General features: G+C 36.7%; 1 protein-coding gene across 1 annotated transcript in view; it reads left to right on the top strand.

The window, feature by feature from the left end:
* RPGRIP1L (RPGRIP1 like) overlaps window positions 1-12501 on the top strand; it is an 88916-nt gene that overhangs the window by 6061 nt on the left and 70354 nt on the right. The window contains exons 4-6 of the mRNA XM_040633310.1: window positions 1927-2225; window positions 6145-6247; window positions 7560-7703. Coding sequence (XP_040489244.1) covers window positions 1927-2225; window positions 6145-6247; window positions 7560-7703 — 546 coding nt within the window. The remainder of the gene's footprint in view (window positions 1-1926; window positions 2226-6144; window positions 6248-7559; window positions 7704-12501) is intronic.

The raw sequence follows: 12501 nt of genomic DNA, 5'->3' as shown, positions 1-12501 counted from the left end.
GGGCTTGAACTTACAACCCCAAGATCAAGAGTCGCATGCTCTACCAACTGAGCCAGCCAGGTGCCCCTAAATTTATCTTTAAGATGTAATTAGTATCACATTAGCATAAATGTAGATTTGATAAACCACCTTTTTAAATAAGTACTCAAACTTTACCAAATTACATACAATGTGTTAATACCACAAAATAACCACATCAAACAAATGAAAATTATTGCTTTTACTGGACGAACATGGAATCTTGTTTTTGGACAAAAGTTTGCTTGAACATCCTTGAAGGAATTTAAAACCCCCTCTGATGTACTTTTCTTTCCTTAAAAATTTGGGTCATTAATTCTCCACATGTTGACTGCTTTTTTATATTAAACCTGTGTCTTTTGAATGTGATCTCTATCTCTGTGAAAGTCTCTCTGTAACAAAAGATTCAGATATTTAGGTTGACATCTCATTTAAATGGCAACCATATTTCTATGACTAAGCCATTGGGCGGGGCTAAGGATCCTAAACTCATTAAAGGGCTAGATAGAGTGTGTGGCTCTGTTGGGCGTATGATACCTGCCCAGATTTCCCAATGATGTATCATTCTCTGGATTAGGTGGAAAAGGAACTAATCCATTGATTATTTTACTAGGGTGTTTGTGGTTCTCTTGGATCTTGGTTTTTATTATCCTATATCCCTTATAAAGCATGTTTAATGGATTTGCCTCAAGGGAAAGAGAAAACAATCTTAACTGATTATGTTATGCATAGCTCTCCCTGATGCCACATGCTGTAGGCCGAGTAGCCAGAAGTGTAGATAGACATGTATTACTACTGCTTTTACAGAGGACTCCGCTTAGGGCAAAAAAAGGTTGTTCTATGACATCCCAAAGCTATTAAGGATTTTTTTATTTCACTTTTGTTCTCTTAAGTAAAAGCTTCTGTCCATAACCATGCTAAAATAAAGCAAACCCCGTTTAAAGAAAAATGAAGTGAGTTTTTATTTTCAATCTCCGTCTGGCTCTTTATAAAAATAGATTCACTGTAAACTAGAATCAGCTATTGAAGATGTGCGACCAATTTTGTAAAGTCTTGAACTTGTGTCTCTCATCAAAGCCACCTTTTCTTTCTTGTCCTGCCAAGATTTTTCCATTCACTGTCAGGCATGTTTTCCGTACGTGTATATTACATCACCCCCATGTGCCCTTTCTGTCTTTTGTTCTGTCTAACCAGTTTTTATCAAGACTTAAAAGAATGAAAGGTATAAACTCTTAAGATGTCAAAAGCACAACTTATGTCTAAATTTAAAGGTAGCATTAAAATAATACTTTCCGCATCTAAGTATTTTCTACCATTAAACGTGAAGGTTTCTTAGGCACTATGCAACACTTAGTGGCACGTTTCGGTTTCTCTGAATTTTTCATTGGGCTTTTTATCTGTGTGTACCTATGCCTCCTAACATTTTTGTATTTGTAACATGTCTTAATCTTAGAGAACCTGGAAACAGTTCACCTAAAACATATCACCTAAATGCTGCGTAGTCTTAACACACTTTTCAAAAGTTGTAGCTTACCGTGGCTCGCATCTATAATCCACCACGTCCACAATCTGTAGCTACATTTAAGTGCATACAGCATTCCTACATAAGGTCATGCATTAAAAATTGCATTTGAGGAACATATGGAGTAAATATGTGTCCTCTCTTTACTAACCTTAAATGATAAGCCTTAGGAAACTGTTATTTGTCAGTGCTATAAAGCAGATTGTTGCCCAGTGGTTTCAATTATCATCAAAGGATTCTTCACAGGCAGTAATAGTTACATCAAAACCTGAAATTTATTATTCAGGTTCTGCACTGAAGTCCTCACAGTGATTATGTTCCTTTCAACAGAATGCATTTTATGCTGACTTCTCACATTCCTTTTCATCTTTTTATTATTTCCCTAGAATGGCCACCAAGTTAATACGGCTAGTTAATGACAAGAAAAGATATGAGCGGGTTGGTGGCGGCCCCAAGCGGCTGGGACGAGATGTGGAAATGGAAGAAATGATGGAGCAGCTGCAAGAGAAAGTTCATGAGCTTGAAAGACAGAATGAAGTCCTCAAAAACAGACTCATTTCAGCCAAACAGCAACTTCAAATCCAGGGTTACAGGCAAACGCCATACAATTATGTGCAATCTCGTGTTAACACTGGGCGTAGAAAAGTGAATGAAAATGCAGGCTTACAAGAATGCCCCAGGAAAGGTAAAATCAGCTTATATTAAATCCTAAATATAAGTCTTTTAGTAGATTGTTTTGCACACGCATGCACACACACGGTATTTCTGTATTTCTCATGTTTTTAAGTACCTTTAGAAATAGAAAAATAGTTGTTTTTTTTTTAAAGATTTTATTTATTTCTTTGACAGAGAGAGACGGCCAGCGAGAGAGGAACACAAGCAGGGGGAGTGGGAGAGGAAGAAGCAGGCTCCTAGCGGAGGAGCCTGATGTGGGGCTCGATCCCAGAGCACCGGGATCACGCCCAGAGCCGAAGGCAGGCGCTTAACACCTGCACCACCCAGGCGCCCCAGAAAAATAGTTTTTTGACTTGCGTTTTGATAAAATGTTAATATTGACCTGAAAATTATTTGTTGAGTAAAACACTGAATACAGTTATTTATCCTGATACGAGAGGCATGTGTGAAACTGTATAAAATACGAGTTTAGTTTGAGTTGGTTTTCCGTATTGCAGACGGAAATCACATTGACTCAGGCAAATGGGGAAACCAGCTAGTTTGCTTATTTATGATCACGCTTTCAGTCTCGAATGATCACGCTTAATTTCTTTGTCAAAAGACCTCTTACAAAATTTGTGGAATTGTTTAAATCTCTCATTGTATGGAGGCAGCATGACAGTGCAATGTGTACATAGCTAAGGGTTTAAAAAATTGGGTTCTTGCTCCCCTACTTACTATCTGGTGACCTCGGACAAGTCACTTAATCATTCTGAACTTGCTCCTTCCATGTAAAATAAAAGGATTTAAGCAAGTGACCATAAAGGTCTCCATCTCCAAAAATGATCATAGGTCAGTCACTTTCCTCATTTTGAGAATGAATCACTTAAAACCTACCCACACAAAGCAGTTCAGTTGCATAGATGAAACTTAATAGAAAGAACCTAAATACTGCTAATAAAAATTCCCAATTCTCCCCACCCATGGACAAACTTAATTTAGAATGAGGTGAAACGTCAATAAATATTTTAAGTAACATTTTTAAAATTTCAACTACTAGGGAGGGAAATAAAATTGTAGCTGCAATTGGTATTCATTTGGAACATGCTTCACATAAAGACCAAACATTTTGAGGGACACAAAAAGTCATGTAAAATTTTCATTTCAATTCATCGAGGAGGAGGAAAACATGACACATAAACAGAAAAAGGAGAAAATGTTCTTCTGTTTTTTCTCCAAGCCAAAATATTGACACACTCTCTTCCCTAGCAGAGTTCCCTTGAAGTCAGTAAGGCCCCCACATAGGCAGGAGGCAGCCGCAGGATGAAAGGGCTCAGCTATACCTAGCTTGTGAGATCGGCAGTAGACTTTGATATAACCAAAGCAATCATAGCACATTACAAATTAGAAAAAACACTCTGCTGCTAAAAATACTTGGAAGAGAGCGCTTGACCTCTCAGAGCCTCATTTTTCCCATCTGTAAAATGGAGTGATAACACCAGATGAGAAAAAAGTTCCAAAGATGGCAACTCCATGGTAGTATATTTTACCTTTCAAAAGTCACTTACCCTCCCTCAACCTTAGTTTGGTCATTGTGACTGAAGCGGGGCAAGATGATCACCAAGGTCTGTAAGGTCTTGTATACTTAAATAAGGAAGCAATGCCCAAATTGTAGATTAATGTGGCAAACTAATCTGCTATGAATTGCTGTTTAGATAGAAGAGTCTGGTGGAAGTTTCCTCCTATAGGGAAAAAAAAAGAAAAAAAGAGCCACAGAGCTGCACAGTCTTTAAAATGTGACTACAAAGTTTAAATTTCTCCTTGTGTTTATATGCGCTTAGTAATTCAGACCTTTTTCACTGCTTGGGACAGAGTCCAGGACATAGAAGCCGCACAAAGCGCTAGATGGTGATGAATGCTTTCTCAGCCAGTATCTTTCTGAGTAAACTTGAGGCACCATCATCAGGGCTGAAACCTTAGTAATCTTAAGAGTCTCTTCAAGACCACCTTTGAGCCTGGGACTTAACACCATACTTTGTCAGAAGTACCACAGCGTAGGGTGGCCAGGTGAGAACACTCGACTCTCCCTGGCTACAGGCAGCCTTGCCCCCAAGCTGCTGTACGCATATTCCCATTTTCTATATGTGCCTGGGCGAGAGAAGGAATGGAAAGTACTGGTTTAAAGTGTGATCATTGTAATGTAGAAACAATCCTTATTGAGGAACCAGTAGAACAAAGATTCTTACAAGCTGTGTATGCTTTAAAATGTAACCATTGGCAGGGGCGCCTGCCTTCGGCTCAGAGCGTGATACCAGCGAGCTGGGATCGAGCCCCACGTCGGGCTTCTCCACTGGGAGCCTGCTCCTTCCTCTCCCACTCCCCCTGCTTGTGTTCCCTCTCTCGCTGGCTGTCTCTGTCTAATAAATAAATAAAATCTTAAAAAAAAAAATGTAACCATTGGCAAACCACTGGTACACAGTAAGTTTTAAGATTACGTTAAGGATAAGTAGATTTTTTCTTAATTTTGCTAGTGATGTGTAGTTTTTCCATGATTTATGTAGGAAAAGCTTAAGAATTAGCATTACTGCCAAAATTGGCAGATTTTAACACAGTAAACTATTTTAATGGTTTTAGGCAGAGACTTTTCTTTAGTCTGGACTATAACAATAGATATTGAAAATTTTGGAAATAGCAAATAATAGTTCTATTCTAATTGAAAATAAACTTCTTAAAATAATGAATTTTATCTGTACCTTGTCTGAGACTATGCTTCATTAAAAATCTGAATTGTCATATATTATCCACCTTAAGCTCTAGTAATTTATTTTATAAGTGTCATCATATAACTAAAATTATGTCTCATGTTTGACAATGGGACTAGACTTGTAAAAATGCAGCTATTTTTACAAGAAAAATATATATATATTTTTTTGTTTTGTTTTTAAAGATTTTATTTATTTATTTGACAGAGAGAGAGACAGCCAGCAAGAGAGGGAACACAAGCAGGGGGAGTGGGAGAGGAAGAAGCAGGCTCCCAGCGGAGGAGCCTGATGTGAGGCTCGATCCCAGAACGCCGGGATCACGCCCTGAGCCAAAGGCAGCCGCTTAACGACTGAGCCACCCAGGCGCCCCTACAAGAAAAATATTTTAAGGGCACCAGCAGAATGTTTTATTTAAAGGAATCTCATTGGTGATCCCTTTTTGAATTACCTTTGTTTAAATATGGATTTTCTTATTGAGATGGAATAAACCAAAGTACAGGAAACATTTTGACTTACACTCACAGTATCTGTGAGTCACACAAATGAAGACAAGATTCAATATATAAGGTCAAGGAATCTGAATAACTAATTAAAAAAAATTTTAAATCTATATCAAAAATACTTTAAAAAAGTCAAGATTTTGAAATCTTTTTCCTTCATACTTTAGCTTCTATTATAAAACCCTACTTTGGTTCTTTCAGAAATGAATTTAGGTGTTCCAAATCTGAGTTGAATCAAATTATTTCTAGGTAGGGGCGCCTGGGTGGCACAGCGGTTAAGCGTCTGCCTTCGGCTCAGGGCATGATTCCGGCGTTCTGGGATCGAGCCCCACATCAGGCTCCTCCGCTATGAGCCTGCTTCTTCCTCTCCCACTCCCCCTGCTTGTGTTCCCTCTCTTGCTAGCTGTCTCTATCTCTGTCGAATAAATAAATAAAATCTTTTAAAAAAATTATTTCTAGGTAATTTGGTTTCCATAGTAGAATTTGTTTAATGGGCAATACCTGCTGCTATGTACATTTAATGCTAACGGTATTCCCTTCGGCAATGGATTTCTGATTCTCTGTACTATAGAGCACATATCTCTTAGTACTTAAGAAATTTTCTTATATTTCAAATTTCTTCATGATGGTAAATCAAGAGTCCTTCTTTCCCAACCTCACTTTTATAATCTTACTGATTGACTTCTAGGTATTAGATTCCAAGATGTCGATGTAACAGAAACTCTACAACCCATGCTTACAAAATATGGCAACAGTTTACTTGAAGAAGCCAGAGGAGAAATAAGAAATTTGTATGTATTCTTTTTGTGGTCATTTTAGAACTTTGTTTATTGATCATGTCTTTTTTGATCCCTCCCTTTCCTTTATTTTAAACACAATTGGTTTATGTACAAATAATTTGCTCCACTAAATACATCTAGATCTATGGGGTAAGAACAGATATTATATAACATGTTTCCAATAAAATGAGGAAAATGAACAACTTAACCAACTGCATCAGTGGAAGGGTTTATAGAATAGTCCTCTATATTATAATTTTCTTCCCAAAGGAATGGCATAAAGCCCAGTCATTTAGAATAGTATAAGTTCTAGGGACAACGTTTCCATTCTCAGAAAAACTACAGGTAATTTTTTTTTTTTTAGATCCTGAATTAATTAGCCTTTTTGTGGTTAAAAAAAAAAAATAATTGGAGGGAGTGGCTTAAAAGTTTGGAGTTATCAAACACATATGGATTTCAGATTTTGTTTCACTGTGATTCTATAGTACTGCATTCTTCATCATACTATGGTTTCAAAAAAGTGACTTCTGCCACATTTCACTTACTTTCCCAGTTAATGAAAGCCTCATGGGTTCAATGTCCATGAGTCACACAAATGAAGATAAGGTTCCAACTTACCTACAGTCCTTCACCTGGATCATCAAAAAGTAACAATTCTGAATGAGGAGAGAAAACATGAAATAACATCACACTTTAGACAGTTGCTTAAGAATAATGTGGGCTTCAGATTACTTCTTTTGTATATTTTAAATACCAGTTACAACAATGACTAGCCTGCAAAGGAATAAAACCTAAAGACTAAACCTAATCTTGTTACCTGCTAATCAGCTGAAAAAACAGGGATCATAGAGGTTCCCTGAGGCTCATTACACTGGGATGCTGCCATACATGGTAGAGATAAATAAGTACAGGCAAAAAACCACTGTTATGTTTTGCAAATTCTTGAGCTCTCTCTCTGAAGTGTTAATTTGAGTGGTCTGGGCAGATGTACGTAGGAAAGAACAAAGGCGTGTAAATTGTCTGAAGATGGGCAGATTGTGGAGTACATAGTAGGTAACCAATAAATACTGAATTGAATTCAATTGAACCGGAAGTCCAGGCTATCGTCTAGGATATTATTGTATAAAAAGCAGTATTTTGAATTATTCCATATGCACTTCTAAATTGTCCCATTTAATCTGCTATTCACTATATGCAGAGGCACTTAAGCTAAAATTTTTAACTTCTGCTTGCTCTTTATTATGAAGAACTTCCTTTGTACTGATCTTGAATACTGCAGATTTTTCCTCAAACTACAAATTCTTGTAAAGGTTCTTTATTTCAGAGAAAATGTTATTCAGTCACAGAGAGGCCAGATAGAAGAGTTAGAGCACTTGGCTGAGATCCTGAAAACTCAGTTGAGGAGAAAAGAAAATGAAATTGAGTTATCTCTTCTTCAGCTTCGAGAACAGCAGGCTACAGATCAAAGGTATGTTAAAACAGAAATATCACTTTGATAAGGTCAAAATTAGTTTAAAATACTTTATCATGTGCCATAGAAGGATAAGTCTAGTCTATCTTAAAAATCATGTCTTCACTTAACATTCTTCATATAAGCCTACTCTCGACCTACTAAGTGCTCCTAACAGCTCGAGTGGAAGGGCATACCCCCTCCTCTTATTTCCCCCACTCGTTTGTCCTTTTGTTGCACTTACCATAACTGTAGGAAGTTCTGATGCCATTTGGTGCCACCTTCCAAGGGAAATATGTGTGATAAGGACCCTGCTGTTGACACATCTTGTGAATAAGTCCAGCCTCATATAAATTTTTTTTCAAAGTTAAAAAAATTCCATACCATGGTACCAGTTTTTTTAGTCCCAAAAAGATGTTTGTTACCTCTCCTAATATGAATATGAATATAAATATATATAAACTGCTTCAAACTCTGTTGATTATTGTGGATGCCAGTGGGGCCCTTCAGCCTCTTCATTTTTGATGTTTTATAATGTACTGTATTTTCTTTCCCATCCTCTTCTGTCATTTTTGGTTCCTAATACTTTTCCCCTGTTTTGTACTTCCACAGTGGGTTTCCAACAAGACTTTATCTTCTTAACCACATTCTTCGTCAAATCATTCTCCCCTTCCTTCCTTTTTTCTTTTTTTCTTTCCCTTTGGTTCCTTCTCTTGCCTTTCTGTTTGTTTTCTTGGACCAAGGATACCAAGAAGTAGAGGGAGTGGTGCATTAAATTGCCAGGTACCCAGCATTAGCTTAAACAATCATTAACATGTTCCCAATCTTGTTTCACCTGTCCCTTCACCTTTATTTTCTTCAATTAATTAGCCCCAGCCAGGTAAGATGTCATTTCTCCTACGAATACTCCAGTATATATCTCTGATGGGCAGTTTGTTTTTTTTTTTAACATAACACCATGCCATTATCGCACCTAACAAAATTAACAGCAATTCCTTGATACCCTCTAATACCCAGTCTATATTCAAACTTCCCTGAACGTGTCTTCTCCTGTTTGTTTGAAATGGAATTCAAGTGAGGTCTACACATTGCATTTGACATCTCTTGTGTCTCTTACTTCTCTCTTAATGCTTTTTAAACCAGACCTAGATCCTCCATTTGTCCCCCCTCCTCCAGTGTATATGGTATGATGCTTATGTGGCTAGGTTCTCATTTAGAAAAACCAGTATGATTTTTTAGTTTCTCATTTCAGATTCAGAGTTTAATCCTCCTTTAACAAACTAACCTGCCATGGTAATGTTTGAAAAAACTAGGAAAAGATGCATCATATGAGACTTGTTTTAAAAACAATAAAGTGGGCTGAAAATATATAAGCTTTATATTTTAAAGATTCAAAAGACTAGTATTATATCTGATCATATATAATTAAATTATATAATGAAATTCTGTATATTTAGTGATACTTACATACCCTTGTAAGGGCAGGACAAAAGAAACATGAATATTTTTGAGAATTATATTAGACGATACAATTTGAACCCTGGCTTTGAACCAGCTTGAATACCTAGGAGTTATCTCTGTTCCCCTAGGAAGAAGAACTGATTAGACTTGGTCTTCTTGGAAAACCAACACATGATTCCTTATGAGGAACAGTGCTAAAGGACCAGACCCCAACATTGAATATGATCTTAATAAATTGCTAACAGCCATATTTAAGATATTATCTAAATATAAAAATTTTATGCTTAGACCAAGCCCAAGCTTAGAGCCTACCCCTATCACCTTTACTCAACAGCTGAGTACAAGGTTATCAGAGACTACTTCCTCTGTTCTATTTCTTGATTCCCAAAGAGTAAGGTGGACACTGTGTTGGCCATTGCCTCTTCCAAAGGGATATGATCGTCTAGGAACGGGAGTGTTCAGTGTTCATTGAAAGATAGATCAAAAAGTCCTTCAGTCCAGGACTAGAACAGCAGAAGAAATGGAGCGATAGACAGGTATGCATGGTTTCTCCTATAAATATTGTCAGCAAGAGATACCAACATATACACCTAGATGAGTTTACCTTAAAAACTAAACTAAGGCCTTCCTTAGGCAGCTATATTATTCACTCGATAGCAGTCTCTTTTGTCACATCAGGAATTAGAAGCAAGACAAAATGAGTATAATAGGTAAAGGAACTTTTGTTGCAGAGGCCAGAGAAATAAACCAATTTGTATCCTACCTCACTGATTTTATAATATTGAAAATCACATGTTATTTGCTTAGAAAAGGAAAGGTACCTTTAGTAAATAGCATATTGTTCCTTGAAATACAGTTGTTGAAAACTGAAGAAATGACTTCCAATAAAGATCTTTAAGTCTTTTTTTCTCATATGTTTACACATAGCTCAAAATTTTATGTGTAACAGCAATTTTTTGAGACTAATGGAAAACTGTTGAAAAAAACGTTGGGGAGAATATAAAACTTGGTATAATTTACTGTAAAGAAAAATCACAAAATGGAAAACATATTTAAACTTCTCTTTCACGGATACATTATTTCAAATTTGAAATCCTAGAAGTCTGATCAGGATGTTGGGCTCCTTGTTCTCAAACATGAACCTAACATAGTCGTAATCTTCAGAGTACGGTGCTTGATATTTATGGCAAAGAGCCTTTTCATAGAATATTACAGAAACTCTTCATAGTATGTGTTTAATAGACCAGTTTGGTTTGGCATCAACTTGACATAAACTTTTGGTTATCCAAAGCCCTTAATTGCTTTGAAGTAAAAGCCCAGTGCTGTTCTTTTTTATTAAAATCATGTTTTTTCCTGTTATTGTGGTCTATTTTGGAAGACTGAGTTGTGATTTTTGCATATGTTCTACATAATGCCTCATTAGCAAAAAATCTTGTATCATTTACAAGTAGCCTGAATGTCTGTGTTGTTTTGAACAAAAATGCATATTAAAATTTAAACAATATAAAAATGCACATTTTCTGCTTATTAAAAAGGCCGTCTTAAATTAAATGCAAAGCAGTAACCAGTGAACACATGTACATGAACATTAAAATCAGAATGATTTTACCTTTTACTGGCTTTTTCAACTCCAAAAATATTTATACTCTTACCAAATGTGTAACTAGTTTGTACTAAGTGGTTTTTTTTAGTAAATGTTAGGGTGTTTACCTTCTTAATTAAAAATCATGTAAGTTCCATAATATCCCAGTGGAGGAAATTTAACCTATACTGTTCCAGACACTCTGACTTGCCCTCTTCCCTTTGGTCGACAGCAGACTGTCAAATCTTAAAAGAGAATCCTTTTGCAGCCATGCAGTGTAAGAAACAGCTTGCTCTAGGGGCTCCATCTTTCCCCTCTAGGCACACACAGGGTGACTTCCTGGCACTCTTAAGTTCTTCCCCAGCTTTTTATTTTGAAAAATTGCACACCTGCAGAAAAGTTGCACACCTACAGAAAAGTTGCGAGAATAGTCGCATGAACACTCACATACCTTTTCACCTCTTCGTGTATTTGTGAATTCTGCACACACATGCGTGAGCACTTTTCTCTCCTCTCCACCCTCTCTCTCTCTCCTTCCCTCCCTCCCTCGCCCCCATCTGAGAGTTAGACACATGTATCATTTTGCTCTCTGTACACTTCTAAATATCTTCTAGGAACAAAGACATCCTCCTGCATAACCACTGTATGGTTGTCATACTCAAAACACTTAACAATACAGTAGCATCATCTAACACAAGTCCATATTCAAATTTCCCAATTGTATCCCTTATAGCTGGAGGGTTTTTGTTTTTTTTTTTTTTCCAATAGCTGGTTTTCGTTTGTTTTGCTTGGTTTTGATCTAGTATCCAATTAGGGGTCATGTATTGTATTTAATTGTCATGTCTTTTAGGTTTCCTTTATTCCAGAGTGGTTCCCCATTTCCAGCCCATTGATAGTTGTTTGCAGAACGCCCCTCAATTTGTATTTGTCTGATTGCCCAGCCCCCTAATTTAGAGGGCACATCTGGTCCTTGGATGGAAGGGTAACTGGGGCCAAGGATAACCATGCACACATTATTATTACACAAGCAGGTGATCTGTCATTTTTTAAAAAATATAACCACCAAGCTTTTGCTGTTGTTTTGAAAACCTTAGAATTTGCCTAGTGAAAAGTATCACACTGAAATATCATTTCTTTTCTCTTGCGTTGTTTATTATTATTATTATTATCGTCATCATCATCTAAGATTTTTCTGGGATAGCAGCTTGATGTATTTTCTCAGCACTTAATATGAACCACAGAAATTATCACAATTTATAGTAACTAGTGTATTAGTGCATACTTGAGAGTGGAGGGACAGCTAGAACTAGGAATATCTCTGAGGAGGGAGACAGCTTAGAAGAGTGGGAAGAAGTGATCTCTTAGGATTGGGTTTGATTGGCAGCTCCCTCAACTAAGGACTCTGGTCGAATTCTTTACTTCGCTAAGCCTTGGTTAGCTACCTTAGCTGTAAAATACAGAGACTGAAACGGGTGAGTGGTTCCCTGTCTTTTAAATAGCACACTTTCATCCCTAGGGATCTTGTGTTTCTGAAAGATTTTTATCTACTAAGTAAGCGGTATTTATTAATTTAATCAACTTACTGGGGTTTTTTTCTTTTATTCATCAAAGACCTCTATTATGTCAGTCATTGCTTCTGATAACCTGCGTCATTGAGCTGACTTGGTATAATTTTATCAAAAAATAAAGAACAGTACAAAACTTTCTCTTTAACCACTTAATTGCTAGTAAACCTACATTTCCCATTGGGCTTTTTGATATATTGAATGTAAT

This window comes from Ursus maritimus, unplaced genomic scaffold, assembly GCF_017311325.1.
Source record: "Ursus maritimus isolate PB19 unplaced genomic scaffold, ASM1731132v1 scaffold_19, whole genome shotgun sequence".
Taxonomy (NCBI): domain Eukaryota; kingdom Metazoa; phylum Chordata; class Mammalia; order Carnivora; family Ursidae; genus Ursus; species Ursus maritimus.
Note: the sequence above shows the minus strand (reverse complement) of the source record. Positions and strands in the feature narration are given on the sequence as shown.